The following is an 18,694-nucleotide window of genomic DNA, read 5'->3' on the forward strand; positions in this document are numbered from 1 at the left end:
TTAAATTTAGCACTACCTTGCTTCCTTTCTCCTCAAAACAAGGCACAACTCCAGCTCAACCTAAGTTTTCTTTTCATGTTTTACAACACCCCCACCTCTAAATCTGTTGCCGCAGGCTACTTGCTACTCATGGTGCTCCCGGTGCTGTTGTGGATCATTTCGGGTAAAGTTTCTTTCCAAAGTTGTTTTCTCCAGATTCCTCGATGACTTTTCGGTTCCTCCAGTGGCTGCAACCGTTGTTTTGCTCCCCCCGTCGGCAGCTTTCGCGCAGCGAAGATTTTAAATGATTTATTTTTCTTTTCGGGTATCTGTAAACGCTGTTGGACTTCTTTTTTCAGGTGCCCATGAACGCTGTTCACCTACCTCATCGCCAGTTATTATGTGGAGGTGTTCAAATTAAGTCTGCAAGCCTCAGAGGGTCAAGCAAATGAAGAGCTTTATTAAGAAGATGTTAATGGTACAGGCTGCTATGTTACACTGCCCATTTGCCCGGGGACACGGCCGCATTATGTGCTCAGTCTCTTAAAGTGTCCCTGTTCCACTGCAAGATTGCTGATGTGGAAATACTAGCCATACCATGATGACAAAGTCTGGCGTCAGGCACATGAACTTGTCCCTCCCAGCAGAGCTGGTCTTACGTGATTAACTCCTCAATGCTGGGAAAGTTGGCCTGAGAGAGTACAAGGGCAGCACGGTAGCATTGTGGATAGCACAATTGCTTCACAGCTCCAGGGTCCCAGGTTCGATTCCGGCTTGGGTCACTGTCTGTGCGGAGTCTGCACATCCTCCCCGTGTGTGCGTGGGTTTTCTCCGGGTGCTCCGGTTTCCCCCCACAGTCCAAAGATGTGCAGGTTAGGTGGATTGGCCATGATAAATTGCCCTTAGTGTCCAAAATTGCCCTTGGTGTTGGGTGGGGTTACTGGATTATGGGGATGGGGTGGAGGTGTGGACCTTGGGTGGGGTGCTCTTTCCAAGAGCCGGTGCAGACTCGATGGGCCGAATGGCCTCCTTCTGCACTGTAAATTCTATGAAATCTATGAAAATTATGAGGGATATAGATAGGGTGGATAGGAAGTTACCTTTTCCCTTAGTAGAGGGGCGAATAACCAAGGGCATAGATTTAAGGTCAGGGACAGGAAACTTAGAGGGGATTTGAGGAAAAACTTTTTTAACCAGAGGTTGGTGGGAATCTGGAACCCACTGGCTGAAAAGGTGGTAGAAACATCAATTGGGGGCTGGTTTAGCACAGTGGGCTAAATAGCGGTCTTCTAATGCAGAACAAGGCCAGCAGCGCGGGTTCAATTCCTGTACCGGCCTCCCCGAACAGGCGCCGGAATGTGGCGACTAGGGGCCTTTTCACAGTAACTTCATTTGAAGCCTACTTGTGACAATAAGCGATTTTCATTTCATTTTTTTCAATTAAGAAGCATTTAGATGAGCACTTGCAACGCCAGAGCATCCAAGGCTACGGACCCAAGTGTTGTAAAATGGGATTAGAATGGTTCAGTGCTTTATGGCTGGTGCACACATGGTAGGCTGAAGGGCCTCTTACTGTGCTGTGAAACTCTATGACTCCGTCTTTCGGAGCTGGCAGACCTGACAAAGGCACCACTGGTGGTACTTCTTCAATGCTTCCATTCAGTAATCCATTCACTGGTAATTAAGGCTCCTGCCTTGACAGAGAGACGTAACGATGAAGTGCAAATATATTTCAGTTAAATTGCAAGGAAATTGCTTCTTCAAAGAAGGTGCAACGTAAATGGTAATAGTTGGGTTAATATCCTCTTTAAACCTGCATGTAAATATAAATTGGGGAGGCGGTGATGGACTGACATTGTCCCTGGACTTGTAACCGAAAGACCCAGCATAATGCTTTGGGACTAGTGTTCAAAATTCCACCGTGGCAGTGGAATTTGGATTGACCATGAAACTATTGTTGTAAAAACCCATTTGTTTCACTAATGCCCTTTAGGGGAGGAAATCTCTTGTCTGGTCTGGCTGGCCTCACCCACAGTAACATGGTGGAATTTTAATGTGTACAAAATTATGAGGGACATAGATAGGGTCGGTGGGAGAAACTTTTCCCATTGGTAGAGAGGTCAATAACCAGAAAGCATAGATTTACGATCAGGGGCAGGGGTTTGAGGGAACGCTGTGTCTCCCAGAGGGGACTCTGGAACACATGAACACACACACGAACGCACACACGAACGCACACACACACCCACCTTGTTGATACTCAACTGAACACCTCATAACTCAACACTTCCACTCAACACCCCTCCCCGGCTTCCTGTCCTCGCAAACATCGCCCCCCCACACATCCACCGATTGAAGCAAAGCCACAAGCTGGTTAAAGAAATCAATGCTGCACCTCATTTACCGCTCCACGGTAACCCGTTAACCCACCTACTGCTCGCCTACCAGCTCAGCACCCCATGTGGAGAACCCTTAATAAGCCAAGATCTACCAGCAGAAAATCCTTTAGATCAAGGAAGGGGAAACACGGGAAGCCACAAACAAGTTCCTAGTGGAAAACCCCATCTGGCAAATGGGGGACTTTGAACTGCCCCAACAAGAGTGGTCCTTGCTAAACAGGTTCGGGACAGGCCAATATGCAGCCAACTTTCAATACTGGGGCCTCAGTACAAACCCCTTATGCACTTGTTGAGAGACAAACGCAACGTGGTACATTACCCGAGGTGTGTCCCCTCTCTAGACAAGGTGGTGGACTAATCACCTTAAACTCAGCAAATGAGAAGGCTTTGTTTGGGTTCTGGGATTTGCGTTCGCTAAGTAAACAATTACAACACTGGGGTGTAAAACGTGGAAGTTTATATAAATGGTTTGGCTGCAAAGTTGTGGAGGTTCTGATTTGGTGACCCAACACTTTGATCTGAGCACTCCCCCCCCCCCCCCCCCCCCCCCCCCAGAGACCATCACCAAAGTTAAACTGAGAGTTTTGGAAAGTAATATGTAGATTCCATGCACCCAACAATGTAATAGTACCCAGAAAAAGTATGTTCAAACAGCGCAAAAAAATTATTTTACTCATTTAGTGAGCGATAAATTAAGCAACAAGGTTGTGACAACCTTTATTCTCCAACCAATTTATGATCTTCAGGGTTTCAGTGGATTTTGACAGTAACTTCATTACAGTGTTAATGTAAGCCTACTTGTGACACTAATAAAGATTATTATTATTTGCAGTTAAGTTTCTTTGCGCTTATGAATGGCTGGGATTCTCCGACCCCCCACCAGGTCGGAGAATCCCCGGGGGGAAGCGCGAATCCCCCCTCCCCCCCCCCCGACGCCAGCTGCCGTATTCTCTGGGGCCGTTTTTCGGGCGGCAGTGGGATTCCCGCCACACCGGTCGGGGGCCGTTGACAGCGGCCCCACCGTCGATTCTCCGGGCCCCGATGGGCCGAGCGGCCGTCCATTTTTGCCCAGTCCCGCCGGCGTGAATTACTCACCTCACGCACGGCGGGACCTGGCAGATGAGTACGCGTGGGCAGTCCTCGGGGAGGGCATGGGGGGGGATCAGACCCCAGGCGAGGGCCCCCATGGTGGCCTGGCCCGCGATCGGGGCCCACCGATCTGCGGGCACGCTTGTTCTGTGGGGGCACTTTTTTCTTCCGCGCCGGGCCCCTGTAGGGCTCCGCCATATTGCCCGGGGGCCGGCACAGAGAAGAGAACCCCCCGCGCATGTGCGAAAATGCGCCGGCCGGTCTGTGCATGCGCAGAATCAAGCCGGCCGTTCCGCGCATGCACAAAATAGTGCCGGCCCTTCGGCGCCAGTTGGAGCGGTGCCAACCCCTCCGGCTTCCACCTAGCCCCCGAAAATGCGGAGAATTCCACACTTTCGGTGGCTGTTGATGCCGGAGTGTTTGGCGCCGGTTTTACCACCGGCGTAGTCCCCAGAAGGGAGAATCCCGCCCAAGGTATCTCGTGGTCTTGTCATAAAATAAAAATCTGACTTGTTCTGAGATATGTAACCATTCATTAGATCTTTAACCCTGCTGATTTGCTGAGTTATGTTGCACATTTAACACCTCATATTTTTCCCAAGGCTTTTTCTTAATTCACAGAGCAGAATGTTTTGCCCAGCCAAAAGTCCATCGACCATTGGCAGAACCGGACAATCCCAGCAGTGGGCAGGGCCGGAAAATCCCGCTCTATGTCGGGGAAAGTTCTTAGTGGGTGGTAAGGCTGGAGGAGGTTACAGAGTAAGGCCATGAAGTGATTTTAACACAAGGATGGGAATTTTTAAATAAAGGGGTTAGTGAACTTGGAGCCGATGTATGTCGGGGATTATGTCTGACTATGAAGCACAGTGAGACGACAGCTATCGTTTTTGTCCCCGCTTTCTCCTGGAGACTGAAATACGATGACATTCTTATTGAGATGAATGCTTGAATATTTGCCAGTCGTATCTCACCTTCTAAAGCATCCTTAAGGACATCTGAAACTTTGCATTTGGACTCCCTCTCCTTTACCCATTGATTAAAAACTGTTTGAGCCTTCCAATTTAGTAATCATTGAAGATTGGGACTATTTCTTCCTCAAAAGAAGAGCTTGGCTCTCTCGACGGTATGTGGAGGACTAGAGGGCTAAGTAGGCTTGCAATGAGAAAGCTTTTGCAGGATTTAAAAGCCTGCAGAAAATTAAATGATCCCTGATTCCTGAAGGGTCAGCAGGTAATTAAGTTTTAGAGCCACCAGTATTCCCGTGAATACATGAAGATTTCCTGTGCTGCTGTGCGAAGATTTTCAGAAAAGATAGCTGCTTTTCCAGGTGCGCAGCAATGTCCTGGCAGCACAGAGCTTACAATTTCTCCGTTGCTGACCACAAAATATTGATGGAATAAGTGAGGTGAAGCAGGGGGCACACAAGAAAAACACGCAAAGGTGGAGCCAGAGCCATGTGGTGGGAGGAGGCAATGGGGTTCGCTCTCACTCTCGGGGCTACAGAACAGAACCTGAAAGAATTCAATAACCTGACATGGGCAGGGAAGGTAATAACATTACTTTGTTTCTAGGTCAACGGAGAACAGAATGTCCAGAAGAGGCAGGCCACGAGGATAATCCTTGAAATCAGGCAGTATATGGCTTACGACGAGCAGTAAATGGAGTTGCGAGGAAGGTGTTCTGCTTTAGCTGACAGTAAGAGGGAGGTTGTTGGGGCTGTGTGTAAAGCATTGATGATACCTGTTGCAGTAGTAACTGAATCCGTCTGTCAAAAAAAAAGTGTCATTATCTCTATCGCACTCTCCTCTCTCGACAGTGCACACCCACTCTTCGCTCCTTTCCTCTCCTCCTGCTGTTCTCAATGAGGTAGATCAGGAGGAGAAGGATAATGACGATGATGATATCACGGTTCCCTGTTAAGAGCACAGCTGATGTTAAATGCTAACCTATTCCAAATCCCAGAACTAAACTTGGAATGCGTGCTCTCAAATGAACTTTGCATTTGGTATTGAGTTGGGAAAGATGTGAAGATCAGTGAAAGGTGTCCAAGGCATTTTTATAATGATTTTAAACAAAATATATGTTTATTAAACAGTAAAACGCACAAGAAAGTCAACTAAAAATACACTTGACTACCTTAATAGCAGTCCACAGCATCTCTAAATTTACCCAGTTCCAAACACTTCTATTTTCCTAACCTCAGAGCTAAACCTCTCCAAACAACATCCCATAGGTTTTAAAACCATAAATGAAATCCAGCAATAGACAGCACACCTATATCTTTTGGGGTTGATTCTGACTTAGGGTAGAGGTAACTGGCTTCTCAAACAGGCTTTCCCCAGGCACAGCTTGTTGAGAGTTCACAGAACTACCTGCTGTGCGCTGCAGTCTCAAAACAGCTCCTTTACATCGGGTGAACTTGCCCTTGATATACTATTGTTCCGTTTGATCTTCCCTTATCTGAACCAACCTTCAAAGACCACCCTACCTAGGCCAAGTCCTCCACCTTATCCCTGTAACCCCACCCAATCTTTGGACACTAAGGGCCAATCCACCCAATCTGCACATCTTTGGACTGTGGGAGGAGGAACCTGGAGCACCCGGAGGAAACCCACACAGACACGGGGAGAACGTGTGAACTCCACATAGTCACCGAAGGCCAGGATTGAACTTTGTTCCCCGGCGCTGTGAGACAGCAGTGCTGACCACTGTGTCACCCACTGTCTTAGGTAAATATTTGTTCACAGTGTTGCTATGCAAATCAAAACCCGAGATCCACCAACCCAGCAAACCGGTCTTTCCTACAATTTCCATTTTAAAGTCATTTGTATTTCTTTAAACATACCCTCACCAGAACACATTCCCATTACTGGATTCCTTACTTTCTCATTTGATCACAATATCCTTACACTCGCTCTGCTTCTGCCCTCAGATCCGTTCTTTCACCTCTGCACCACTTTCCTTCTCACCCTCCAGCTCAGAGACTTCCACCCAGGGGATGAAACACAATAAGAATGAACAGTTAGCAAAGGGAAATCCATGAGAATGAGTGTTGAGCGAAAGAGGACTCAGCCATTACATGGTAGAAGCTGCTCTTGGCTGGCACAGCCGAGGGACATTGCTGCCGTCAATGAGGGAAGTACTGCATGCAATTCAGTCAAGTTGATAAACTCATTCCTTTCTGCACATTATTAATTTCTTCCCTTTCAAAGTGACCTTCTCTTGGCAATCCAAAGCAGCATCTGCCTGTTTTACATTGATGTCTCCAGGCAATAATTGAAGAGAAGGAATGACTAAGTCCGCAAAGAGGGCCCACCGTTATGATACACAGAAGTAAAAGCAATATTGCAGCGAGGGGTACTGGGTAAGGTCAGCGCTATTCCATGAGCAAAATTCAGATGTGGCAATAAGGCTACTACACAAAGGGACTGAGCGAGCAACTTTTTTTCTCTTTCATGGAATGTGGGTGTCGCTGGCAAAGCCAACTTATATTGCCCATCCCTAATTACCCCTTTCAACTGAGTGGTTTGCTCGCAGGGCTGAGAAGAGTCAATCACAATGCTGTGGGTCTGGAGTCACATACAGGCCAGGATGGGTAAGGATGGCAGATTTCTTTGTCTAAAGGGCGTTAGAGAACCAGATGGGTTTTATTGGGTGAGTTCAAATGATAAATACATCCCAATAATGTAAATCACTTAGCATCCATCATTTGTATTGTCATGGCTGAACAATTTTCTTCCAGTATTTTTCCCAATGTTATGGTCATTTAATGACATTGCTCTGTTATTTTAGCAGACAAGTTTGATAGGATAAAACCTATGAAAAAATATAGAAGAATGCTGAACAAACAGTTGAACGCTCATCTGTTATTGTGGGAATTAGATATTAGACGTTTATCTTATCAATATGTGCCGAGCATTATCTGAGAAGTAAATAAATAGCTGAGTTGCTCCGTCACGTACTTCTTTATTCAAAAACTATTTGTAAAGTTTGCAGTTGTATATTCCAGCAATGCTTTCAGGATGAAAACCATTGAATGTAAATTAAAAGAGTTTGCCGCGCGTAGAACTTAAAATGTTGGTTTTACACACCAGGTTGAGGGGAGAGGGAGGAGAAGGGGGACAGGGAAGGGGAGGGGTAATTTAAGCGGCAGGGGGTAGCAAATGGAGAGTTCAGTTGGCTGTAGGAGGCTGGAATGTGACGCAGAATGAAGGCAACAGTGTGGATACAACAACCATACCGGCTTTGGTTGTTGACGGAGACCTGCCTCGTCGCCTTGTCCCAAACCTGGAGAGTGGTGCCCCTCAATATATAACCAATTGTCTCGCTCCAATGAAGAGAGATATCCATGGCTGTCTGTGGACTATGGCTAATGGCCTAAATTACTCACCACGGAAGGAATTTCACAGGCAGTCTCGCGATCACTTTGTTGTGGATCACAGTAGAGTCTAAGCTTCTGTATTTCTATCTATTTAATAAAAAATAAAACATTAGTCATGAAGAAAACAAGTAAGCAGATCCATTGTTGTAAATGGTTTGTGTGGGCCAACTTAATGCAATACCAAGTTGATAGTGGCTAACATTTTGTTTTCTTCTTTTTTTAAAATAAATTTAGAGTACCCAATTATATTTTTTTCCAATTAAGGGGCAATTTAGCGTGGCCAATCCACCTACCCTGTCGGGTTGTGGGGGTGAAACCCACGCAGACACAAGGAGAACGTGCAAACCCCACACGGACAGTGACCCAGGGCCAGGATTCGAACCCGGGTCCGCAGTGCTGTGGGCAGCAGTGCTAACCACTGTGCCACATGCCCCGCCTGACAGTGGCTAACATTTAATTGAATTTTATAATGTCAAATAATAGTTCTGTAAAAATTCATTCACAGGCTGGGGGTAGGGTCAGCAAATATTCCAATTCACTTTCCACACCCAGTGCTGCTCTTCAGCAGACCTTTGTCTGTTTTGATAGCTAGTTATTCCTGGATCAGGTCACTAATCTGTCGCCAGAGGCTTGAGGAGCACCACTCCACATCAAGCGTGGCTGACCAGGTTCTCGTTCTAATCTGCAGATTTGTCAAAAAGTGACCCCGCGCACAATGGGCTGGATTTACACTGCATCGTCTCGCGAGATTGCGTTGGACACTGGGAGCGGAGTCTCCCAGCTTTCATCATCCACACTGCATCGCAGTGAGCTGCTTTTCCAGCGCAGCGTAGCCATTGGTTAGCGGTCAAAGTGTTTCAATGAGATTGCGTTTCAATCTTCTAAACTCCAATGAGTAGAGCCCCAACCTTTCCTCATAAGACAATCCCTCCATACCGGGGATCATTCTAGTGAACCACCTCTGAACCACCTTACAATCACTACTCAAGGTATTTGTGCAACCTAACCAGCTAGGGCCCAATCAAGAGCAGTTTGTGTTATGGACTCACAATGAACAGGGGTCACACTTGGGACAGGATTCTCCCAGGGCTCGGTGAGTGGCAGGGGGGAGAGTTTGTTGGAAGGCCCAAAAACCATGTTCACACCGTCTTGAATTTGCAGCAGGATCTTCCGTGGCGGATCGGGAAACAGGCATTTCTTGAATTGCAGAAAGAAGTGGTTAAGAAATGGGGGCCAATGATCAGACTCCTTCCCTCACAGCTCTGTGGGTGTACTCTGTGGGTGCACACCACATGGGCTGCACTCTCTCAAGGGCAATTAGGGATGGTCAATAAATGCTGGTCTTTCCAGCGATGGCCACATGCTGTGAATAAATAAATATTCTAAACCTTTGCTGAGGTGTCATATATTATAAATGTTAGAATTGATGCAATTGGGAACTTTATTTAAAAAAAAAAAAGATTTTGACAACTTCAAACAGATCCTGAGCCATATTGTGAACTTGTTTGGAAATAACCGTTAATGTATAATTCACAGCTAAATTGTTAGCTATGATAAGTTACTAAGAGAATGTACTCCTACAGGTTTAGCCAACATATTGCTGCCGCGAGCCAACGGCAACGTAGGAAATTCTGACCTCAGAGTGGGCCAACCGATGTGTAAAGGGAAAAGCACAAAATCTTCTAAGTCAGTTTTTTGGAAAACAGTTACGCATCTGTAAGAACTAGGAGCAGGAGTAGGCAATTATCAAGAAACTGCTGAAGGCACTGGATACTGCAAAGGCTATGGGCCCTGACAATATTCCGACAAAAGTACTGAAGACTTGTGCGCCAGAACTTGCTGTACCTCTAGCCAAGCTGTTCCAGTGCAGCTATAACACTGGCATCTATCCGGCAATATGGAAAGTTTTCCAGGTGTATCCTGTACACCAGAAACAGGACAAATCTAATCCAGTCAATTAGTGCCTGAGTAGTCAACTCTCCATCATCAGCAAAGTGATGGAAGGAGTCATCAACAGTGCTATCAAGTGGCACTTACTCACCAATAATCTGCTCACGGACGCTCAGTTTGGATTCTGCCCGGGTCACTCAGTTCCTGACCTCACTGCAGCCTTGGTTCAAACATGGACAAAAGAGCTGAATGCCAGAGGTGGGGTGAGAGTGACTGCCCTTGACATCAAGGCAGCGTTTGACCGAATGTGGCATCAAGGCGCCCTCGTAAAACTGGAGTCAATAGGAATCAGGGGGAAAACTCTCCACTGGTTGGAGTCATACTTGGCACAAAGGAAGATGGTTGTGGTGGTTGGAGGTCAATCGTCTCAGCTCCAGGACATCACTGCAGGAGCTCCTCAGGGTAGTGTGTAAGGCCCAACCACCTTCACCTGCTTCATCAATGACCTGCCTTCCATCGTAAGGTCAGAAATGGGGATGTTCGCAGATGACTGCACAATGTTCAGCATCATTCGCGACTTTTCAGATAATGAAGCAATCTATATCCAAATGCAGTAAGACCTGGATAATATCCAGGCTCGGGCTGACAAGTGGCAAGTTACACTCAGGCAACACAAGTGCCAGGCAATGACCACCTACCACAAGAGAGGATCTAACCATCGGCCTTTGACATTCAATGGTATTGCCATCACTGAATCCACCATAATCAATGTCCTGGGAGGTTACCATTGATCAGAAACTGAATTGGACTAGCCATATTATTAATGTGGCTACCAGGTAAGGTCAAAGGCTCGGAATCCTATGGTGGGTATCTCATCTCTTGACCCACCCAAAGCCTGTCACCATTTACAAGGCACAAGTCAGGGGTATAATAAAATACGCTCCAATTGCCTGGATGAGTGCAGCTCCAATAACACTCAAGAATGGCAACACCATCCGGTACAAAGCAGCCCGCTTGATTGTTACAGCTTCCACAAACATTCAGTCCCTCCACCACCTACGAACAGTGGCAGCCGTGTGTACCATCTACAGGGTGCACTGCAGTAACTCTTTGGCAGCATCTTCCAAACCCACGATCATGACCATCTAGAAGGACAACCGCAGCAGATACCTGGGAACACCACCGTCTGGAGGTTCCCCTCCAAGTCACTCACCAGCCCGACTTGGAAATATATCGCCGTTCCTTCACTGGGTCAAAATTTTGGTCAAAATCACTCACTAACAGCACAGTGGGTGTATCTACATCTCAGGGGCTGCGGCGGTTCAAGAAGGCAGCTCACCACCACCTTCTGAAGGACAACTAGGGATGGGCAATAAATGCTGGCCTAACCAGCGACGTCCACATCCCGTAAAACAAATTTTAAAATTCAGTCCCTCGAGCCCACTCCACCATTCAATGTGATCACGGCTGATCTCCTCTCAGATTCAACTCCACTTTCCCGCCCATTATCCATAACCCTTCAACCCATTACTAATTTAAAAATTTGTCTTTCTCCTCCTTAAACTTACTCAAAGTCCCGCCATCCACCGCACTCTAGGGTAGTGAATTCCTCAGTTTCACGATCCTTTGAGAGAAGTGATTTCCCCTCAACTCGGTTTTAAATCTGCTAACCCTCAGCCGAAAACGCTGCCTTTCATTCTGGATTGCACCACAAGAGGAAGCATCCGCTTTACGTCTACTTCGTCAATCAATTCGAGAGAGTAGAGGCATAAACTGTCTCTTCATAAGACAAACCCCTCACCTCTGGAATCAATCTGGCACAAGAAAGGAAAAACTTGCCGATTGCTGATCAGACTGCTGTAGATTGGGGCAGTAATGAGTGAGAAAAGCCAATTTAACAGCAGCAGCTGCAAGCTGGTGTGAAAGAACTGGGATTGAGAAAGCATGGTCGTTGCCCATCCCCCTGAAGTGCCAGGATTTGGGTGCATGGCTTAAAGCTGGCACTACCAGTCAGGATCTGGGTTGGCCCATATATACTGCCCAGGGTCATCCAGACCCAGCAGAATCTCAACAGGTCAACCAAAGCTTGCAGCCTGCGAGCATACTTGTCCCTTACACTTGAGAATCGTAGATAAGCAATGTGGAACATCCAATTGCAGGTGTCCGAAACAGAACAGAAGCACCAATAGATCCCGACAGTGATACGTCACTCAGTTTTTCAATACATTTTATGTACTCATTGGGGTGAATTGCTATGGGCTACCCCTCACTTACCCCCCTGCATACGTGCACTCTGCATTCAGAGCCATTAACATTAAAATATGGACATCGATGGTGGTGGAGGAAATTCTGAAGACACCGTTGGCTCATGATGTACTGGGTCAGCTTCTTGACCACAAGTGGTCAGCAAGGTTTAGTACAGGAATTATGCACCAGTGTTTCTGCACCTATTTCCTCTCTGTGGGTGTCCCATGTCCTGGTCTAGCCTTGATTGCGGATGACCATTGTCCATCTTCAATGGTTTGGCTTCTTTATAAAGCAAAGTGATGGAATACAACAGACAGCAATAATCTTTGGTGGGTGGTTGTTTGGGGGTTGAATTATAAGGCACCTTTGATCAGTCTAGTCACATAAAACCCTACTTCCAAGTCAGTCATAATTTTGACCCTGATTGTGTAGGTGCTCTACCTAGGTCGATAGTTTGTTCCAACACAGCACGAGAAGAAGAAACTTTGGGCTATCCAGTAACATTCCCTGTACTCTACCATCCCCAACAAATAGAACCATTGAATTCCTACAGCGCAGAAAGAGACCATTCGGCCCATCAGGTCTGTACCAACCCTCTGAAAGAGCACCTACCTAGGTTCACTCCCCAGCCCTATTCTTGTAATCCACCTAACCTGCACATCTTTGGACTGTGGGAGGAAAACGGAGCACCCGGAGGAAACCCACGCAGACACGGGGAGAACGTGCAAACTCCGCACAGTCATCCAAGGCCGGAATTGAGCCCGGTTCCCTGGTGCTATGAGGCAGCAGTGCTAACCACTGTGCCACCATGCCACCCCTCAAATAGTTGTTACACCAATAATTGTTTCAAAATAGATATTAAAAGGACTTCCAATGAAACAGGCATCAACCCACGTGATACAGTCCGAGTCATTACAGGCCAGCTGCACATTCAAAACTTGAGAACGAAACCCTGGCTGCATAATGCAATGAATTTCCCCTTAGTCTAGCAGAATGCAAACAGTTTGATTAATCTGTTTTGGCCTCCCGTTCATAGCAGTATTACACATAGTGGGCGGGGATCGAGAGTGGTAAACCACGGCACATGTCCAGTTATATTCTCCCCAGCTTCCCATTGCCACAACCATGTGCATTGACATGAATTTCCAGGCTTATAAATTAATTCTGGGTGAATATTGATGAAGCCGATCACAGATTACACACAATGTAATCAAGGCAAGGAACTTCTATTTTGAGATAGTCTTTCACATTACGTTATTGGGGACAGGATTGGTTAGGATAACCACCTAGGATAAGAAAGAAACTGTTCCAATTGCACCGCGTTCATCAAAAAAAAAATACAATGAGTGAATGTTGGGATGCCAAGTTTCAATCCATCAGAGGGGCTGGCGAGTGTTTGCAAATCTACACATGGAATTGAAAAATTGAAAGAGGCAAGTTAAAATTTGACTGATAATCTTTCTATTAGTATGGAATCCAAAGCTGGCAAGATAGTCCCTCCCGCCTTTCGTTTATATTTTGTACCAGTAACCTACATGCTGCACACCACCATCATAACCATTCCCTACTTTGTGAATGTATGCAACAAGCTTCCATGTCCCATACATAGAGCTGGCGAAGCACCAAAAACAAAACAGTCCAGCTGGGCCTCAGTGAACAAGCCTCCACTTAAGATTCTTAAGTTGGTTTGGCCAAGGGAGACACAAAGTTACTAACTTAAACCTGGACTGAAATCACTTAATTTGAGAGGCGAGTCCATGGTACTTGGGAAAGCTTGGCAGAATTCAGAGGAAAGAATGGAAACCTCAGGGATAGGGATTTAAAAAAAAACATTTGGTCCGTCAAGTCCTTCACTGTTTCCATCTGATATTGAGCTCGTGGAACCAACGGCTTCATATCGCCGAGAAGAAAAATTGAAGTAAAGATCTAAAAAAACAAAAATAGACGAGAGTGGTCTCCCCCCCCCCCATTGGAAATCATTTCCAAATTTAGCCGCCGTTTAACATGGCTTTCAGTTAACTGTGTTTGCTACTCTACAGTGGGAAAGTTCAACGACAGGCTGGATGACCACTTTGCAAAACACCCCCTTGTTTAGTCCGTAAATGTGACCCTGAGTACGCAGTCATCTGTCGTTTTATTTCTCCACTTTGCTCCCACTCTGACCTCCCTGTCCTCGGCCTGCTGCAGTGCTCCAATGAAGCTCAATGCATCAATGCATGCTCGAGGAACAGCACCTCATTTTCAACTGCGCATTTCAGATCATAATCCCTTCCCCATTTTGTTTCATGATTTTTGATGGATTGGTCTTCTGTCTGGTTTCTGTCTTATTTCTGCAACTATGCATTTGGACAGCAGCTTTCCTGCCATTCGCACCTCTTCCAGACACATCTTTTGTTTTCTTTCCCCATTACCATTTCCTGAACCATGAAATCTTTTGTCATTTGATCTCTCCTGCCTTCCACCCTCTACAGCCTTCCCACTGCCTACCTGCCCATCCTCAACCTGTCCACAATTTTGTGAGGCCTAGGCCAGGCGCCTGCCCTTGCCCGATTGAAGTCCTTAAGTATCCAGTTATTGGACGCTGAAGACTGCTGCCCACCAGGCTTCAATTTTCATAGAACCATAGAATTCCTACAGTTCAGAAGGAGGTCCATTGAGTCTGCACTTATTCTCTGAAAGAGCACCCTGTCTAGGTCCACTCCCGCACAACCCCTTTTAACCGCACATCTTCGGACACTAAGGGGCAATTTATCAAGGCCAACCCACTTAACATGCACATCTTTGGACTGTGGGAGGAAACCGGAGCACCCCGAGGAAACAAACACAGACACGAGGAGAACGTGCAAACTCCACACAGTCACCCAGGTCCCTAGCGCTGTGAGGCAGCAGTGCTAACCACTGTGTCACCATGCCACCCTGAGGCTGGCAAGAGGTGTTCGGGTTGGGGAAGAGGCCGGCGGCAAGCATGTTCGGTCATTGGGCAGGAGAGATGGGCAGGGGTGCCTCAAACACACCACTCTCCAGATCACTCCAGGTCTGCCTCTCTCTCCCTGCCTGGCATTGCCATCACAAACATCACCCCCTCTCCCTGCCTCCCTTCTGTTACCCACTGCGAGTACCCTGGACCTAACAGGTACTGTGGGCTCCGACACTTAGCTGCTGGGACTAGAGATTTGCCAGGATCTCTCGGAGGCGGGACTTCCTTCAATGAAAAGGGTGGAAGACGGACCTCCAGCCATTGAACACTCCATGGAATGTTAAATCGCAATGGGGCCACTTTCCCATGACGTTTGCCGTGGTGGGCGGGAACCCGGCCATCTAGAGATTTCCAGCGTCGGCAGCACTTTTCTTTTGTATTAGTGTTAACTTCTATCCCAATCTTCAAACAATTCCTTCAAGTCGAGTTGAAACTAAAACAAAAGCTGGATTAGTGTTCGAAAGAGAACACAACCCTTGGCCAAGCCAAGCAATCCAAATAAGAAATCAAAATCAATATCCTCTTTGACTTTTAGTAAAGCAGTGAATCTATACTGAGCGTTTGTATATTGTTTGTGTGCATAATCACCTTAAATAATGAAAATAATTACTTCCGTAAAAAATAGAGATAGTTAGCCTACATTTTTTGGTACCACCTTGCGCGGGACACGGTGCGGGCGGGACAGAATATTTGATGGACCAGCGAAAGGTCCGTTGACTTTGAGCACGAATCCCGGTCCTGTGGCTGTGTGACCGGAAAATTCCACCCGGAGTATCTGAAGGTTATTACGTTGCACGAGACTCAGGCAGTAAGGTAAGGAGAACGTTCACTTACGGGTACAGTTGTCTCTCTTTTCACGTGTTTGGCAAGTTGGGTTTTCCCGTTTATGAATATAGGGATGACTTGCTCGAGGTGGCCGCTCTGAGTGCGTACGTCGTCTAAAAAACAGGTGACTTCCATTTCCAGTATCCGTAACTTTAACTGATGCCAGTCTTCGTCAAACAATTCCTATTGGATAAAAAGAAAACCTATTTTGGTCATTTTGGTGACATTCAGGAATCTTACCCCTCCTTTGCGTTTCGTCAGGGCTGAGTTGAGGTAGAGGTCCCTCTATTTATTTCCGACACAGTAATGCTGACTGTCTCTTAACAGGAATTTCTCCCCATAATTTCCTTTCGTCCATTTTACGAAGGGAGTAACGAGTCAAAAAGCGGGATTCTCCGCCGGTGGGATCCTCCGCTTCGCCAGCAGCGCACCCACGCCAGCGGTTTTCTCGACGGTGTAGAGTGGCCACAATGGGAAACCCCATTGGCCGACTGCTGGAATGGAGATCCCACTGCCGGCAGGGATGCACCACGCTGGAAAACAGGGCTGGTGGGACGGAGAACCCCTCCCAATATTCCCAGCATTTGTATGTTTCCGAATTTCACCAAAGATTAGATTTATTTCTAACGCACCAGTGGATTATATTTCCAAAGTCTGCAAAGCAATTGGGCTGGAATTTTTTCATACTTTTAAAATGTCGGGCCGTAAAACTTATTGGACGGGATTCTCCGTCAGCCGATCCCAGAATCGGGAAATGCGATTGGGTGGAGAATTGGCTCGGACGCCGAAATCGTGGCGGGCGCCAGGTTCACACCAAATCGCAATTGTCCGGTGCCTCGACAGCGGCGTCAACGCGTTCAACTCCGCAAGTATAATAAAGACCAATGGCATTTCAATGGCGGACCAGACCCAATATTCTCCGGGGGATCCGTGATTCTCCGCCTCCACTGGGGGGGAATTGCCGACAGCAAGGTTCACTTATGCTTTTAAAAATCGAGGAACAGGCGCCGTGGCTGATGAGGGAGAGAGAGGAGGTAGGACACGGAGAAGCGCGACCGTGGGCTGTCATTCGAGGACCTGCCGGAACGACCTGCCGGAACGGGCATGCTGTCTAAGACTCCAGCTGAGCAGGGGGACAGTGCTGCCAGATCAGATGCGTTAATTCCTGTACCCGCGATCGGGCAGACATCCAGCAAGCAAGGTCACCAGCCCCGCCTGGGAGGCTGTGGCCATGATGGTGAGTGCCAGTTCACTCCATAAGAGGACGGGGCTACTGTGCTGAGAGATGAATAACCTTCCCCGAGCAACCAGGGTAAGTCTGCTGCCTCATGTCTCCCACTTCGCCCCTTCACACACCCATCACATCCCAATGGTAATCTCTCACCCAGCCACCTCATGGGGTACCAACACTTGGCATGGCGCCCCGCCTACACTCTCCCATCGGCCTCATTGCAGAACAAACGCAAGCACAACCAGTGTGAGCGGGCACAGCCGGCGGGTGTCATGCCCGAGCTGAAAACCCGAATGCGCTTTAAAGAGGCAGCCCTTGAGCTGGCTGGTGAGAAGCAGGGGAGCACCTACACAGAGGGCAAGGTGGGGTCAGCAGACAAAGGTGGAACCCTCAAGTAATACAGCCACGGTGCAAGCCTCACATGGGTTAACTTTGTCCCATCAGTCAGCCCCTGTCTGATGTCATCTCACTTCCCTTGCAGGTCAATCAGTCGACCAGGCCGGACCAACCTCATGCCATCTGGAGACCAGAGACCCGAGCAGCTATAAGGGAGGCATTGCATAGACAGGCATTGAGGAGGCATCAGAGCTCTCATCCACACCCTTCAACAGCGCACTCACACTCGGTGAGATTAACTAGTAGACAGGCTTCTGGGGTCACTCACTGGTGAGCACCTCACAGTTGAAGATCCACAGTGTGACTCCCCCAAGGGTGAGGAGTAAGAGCAGTCGAGTGCATTCAAAGGACCAGCGTTCTGACCTCACGAGACACTGCCACCCATCATCTCCTGAACGGGGTGACTGATGAGTGATTCCCACCCCCCCTCCCCCGGCGCGCCAAGTTGGACTTATCTGGGTCCCCGTGTCCTGTCCGGTGCCCACTCTGCAACTGGCTCTCTGGAGGGTGATGGCTACCTGAGCGCTCACCGCCGACATCCCCTTCGAGGTCTCGTTTTCATACAGCTGTTGTAAATCGCGCCGACGTGACGTCGTACCAGCGCTCAATGAATATTGAGTAGGAGGGCTCTTTAATGAGATGCCAATGTATTTAAATTTGATTCCCGACCTTCTGTGGCAGAATTCTCGTTACATCACCGGCGAGGGGCCTGGTAAATCGGAAAACACTATCTCGCCGGTGAGAATCGCATTTCCCGATTCTGGTCATATTTTCGCCTTCATCGCTGGTCTCGCTGGCAGCTAACTCTGGCTGAAAATCGCCCGGTTGATGATTCTTCATTAGTTGAATTTGTAAAAAGACTATAGTTTTCTTTCATATAAAGAACAAAGAACAAAGAAAAGTACAGCACAGGAACAGGCCCTTCGGCCCTCCAAGCCTGTGCTGCCCATGCTGCCCGTCTAAACTACAATCTTCTACACTTCCTGGGTCCGTATACCTCTATTCCCATCCTATTCATGTATTTGTCAAGATGCCCCTTAAATATACGAACATGGCATTTGTTATTCTATTAATTCCCCCCGGCATGAAGTTTATTAGGGACAGAGTTCAATGGCACAGGGGCGGGGGGCAGGTGACCATCCTGTCATGTTGTAAATTAGATCGTGATAGGAGTGGAAGAGGCTCTCAAAGTCACCCCCTCCCCCGATTTCAATATTACGAGAGGTGGGCGGCCACCAATATATATGCTAATTAGCTTAAATTCACAAGAATGAATTCAG

The 18,694-nt window shown here is 47.5% G+C and overlaps 1 protein-coding gene across 1 annotated transcript in view; it reads right to left on the minus strand.

Moving 5' to 3' along the window:
* The window catches only part of LOC140386087 (collagen alpha-1(XXI) chain-like), an 85,998-nt gene that overhangs the window by 19,285 nt on the left and 48,019 nt on the right, over positions 1-18,694 (minus strand). The window contains exons 6-7 of the mRNA XM_072468664.1: positions 15,797-15,970; positions 7,858-7,935 (exon numbers count right to left, since the gene is read on the minus strand). Of these exons, the coding sequence (XP_072324765.1) occupies positions 7,858-7,935; positions 15,797-15,970 (252 nt within the window). The remainder of the gene's footprint in view (positions 1-7,857; positions 7,936-15,796; positions 15,971-18,694) is intronic.

The sequence above is a fragment of the Scyliorhinus torazame genome, chromosome 11 (genome assembly GCF_047496885.1).
Source record: "Scyliorhinus torazame isolate Kashiwa2021f chromosome 11, sScyTor2.1, whole genome shotgun sequence".
NCBI classification, from domain to species: Eukaryota; Metazoa; Chordata; class Chondrichthyes; order Carcharhiniformes; family Scyliorhinidae; genus Scyliorhinus; species Scyliorhinus torazame.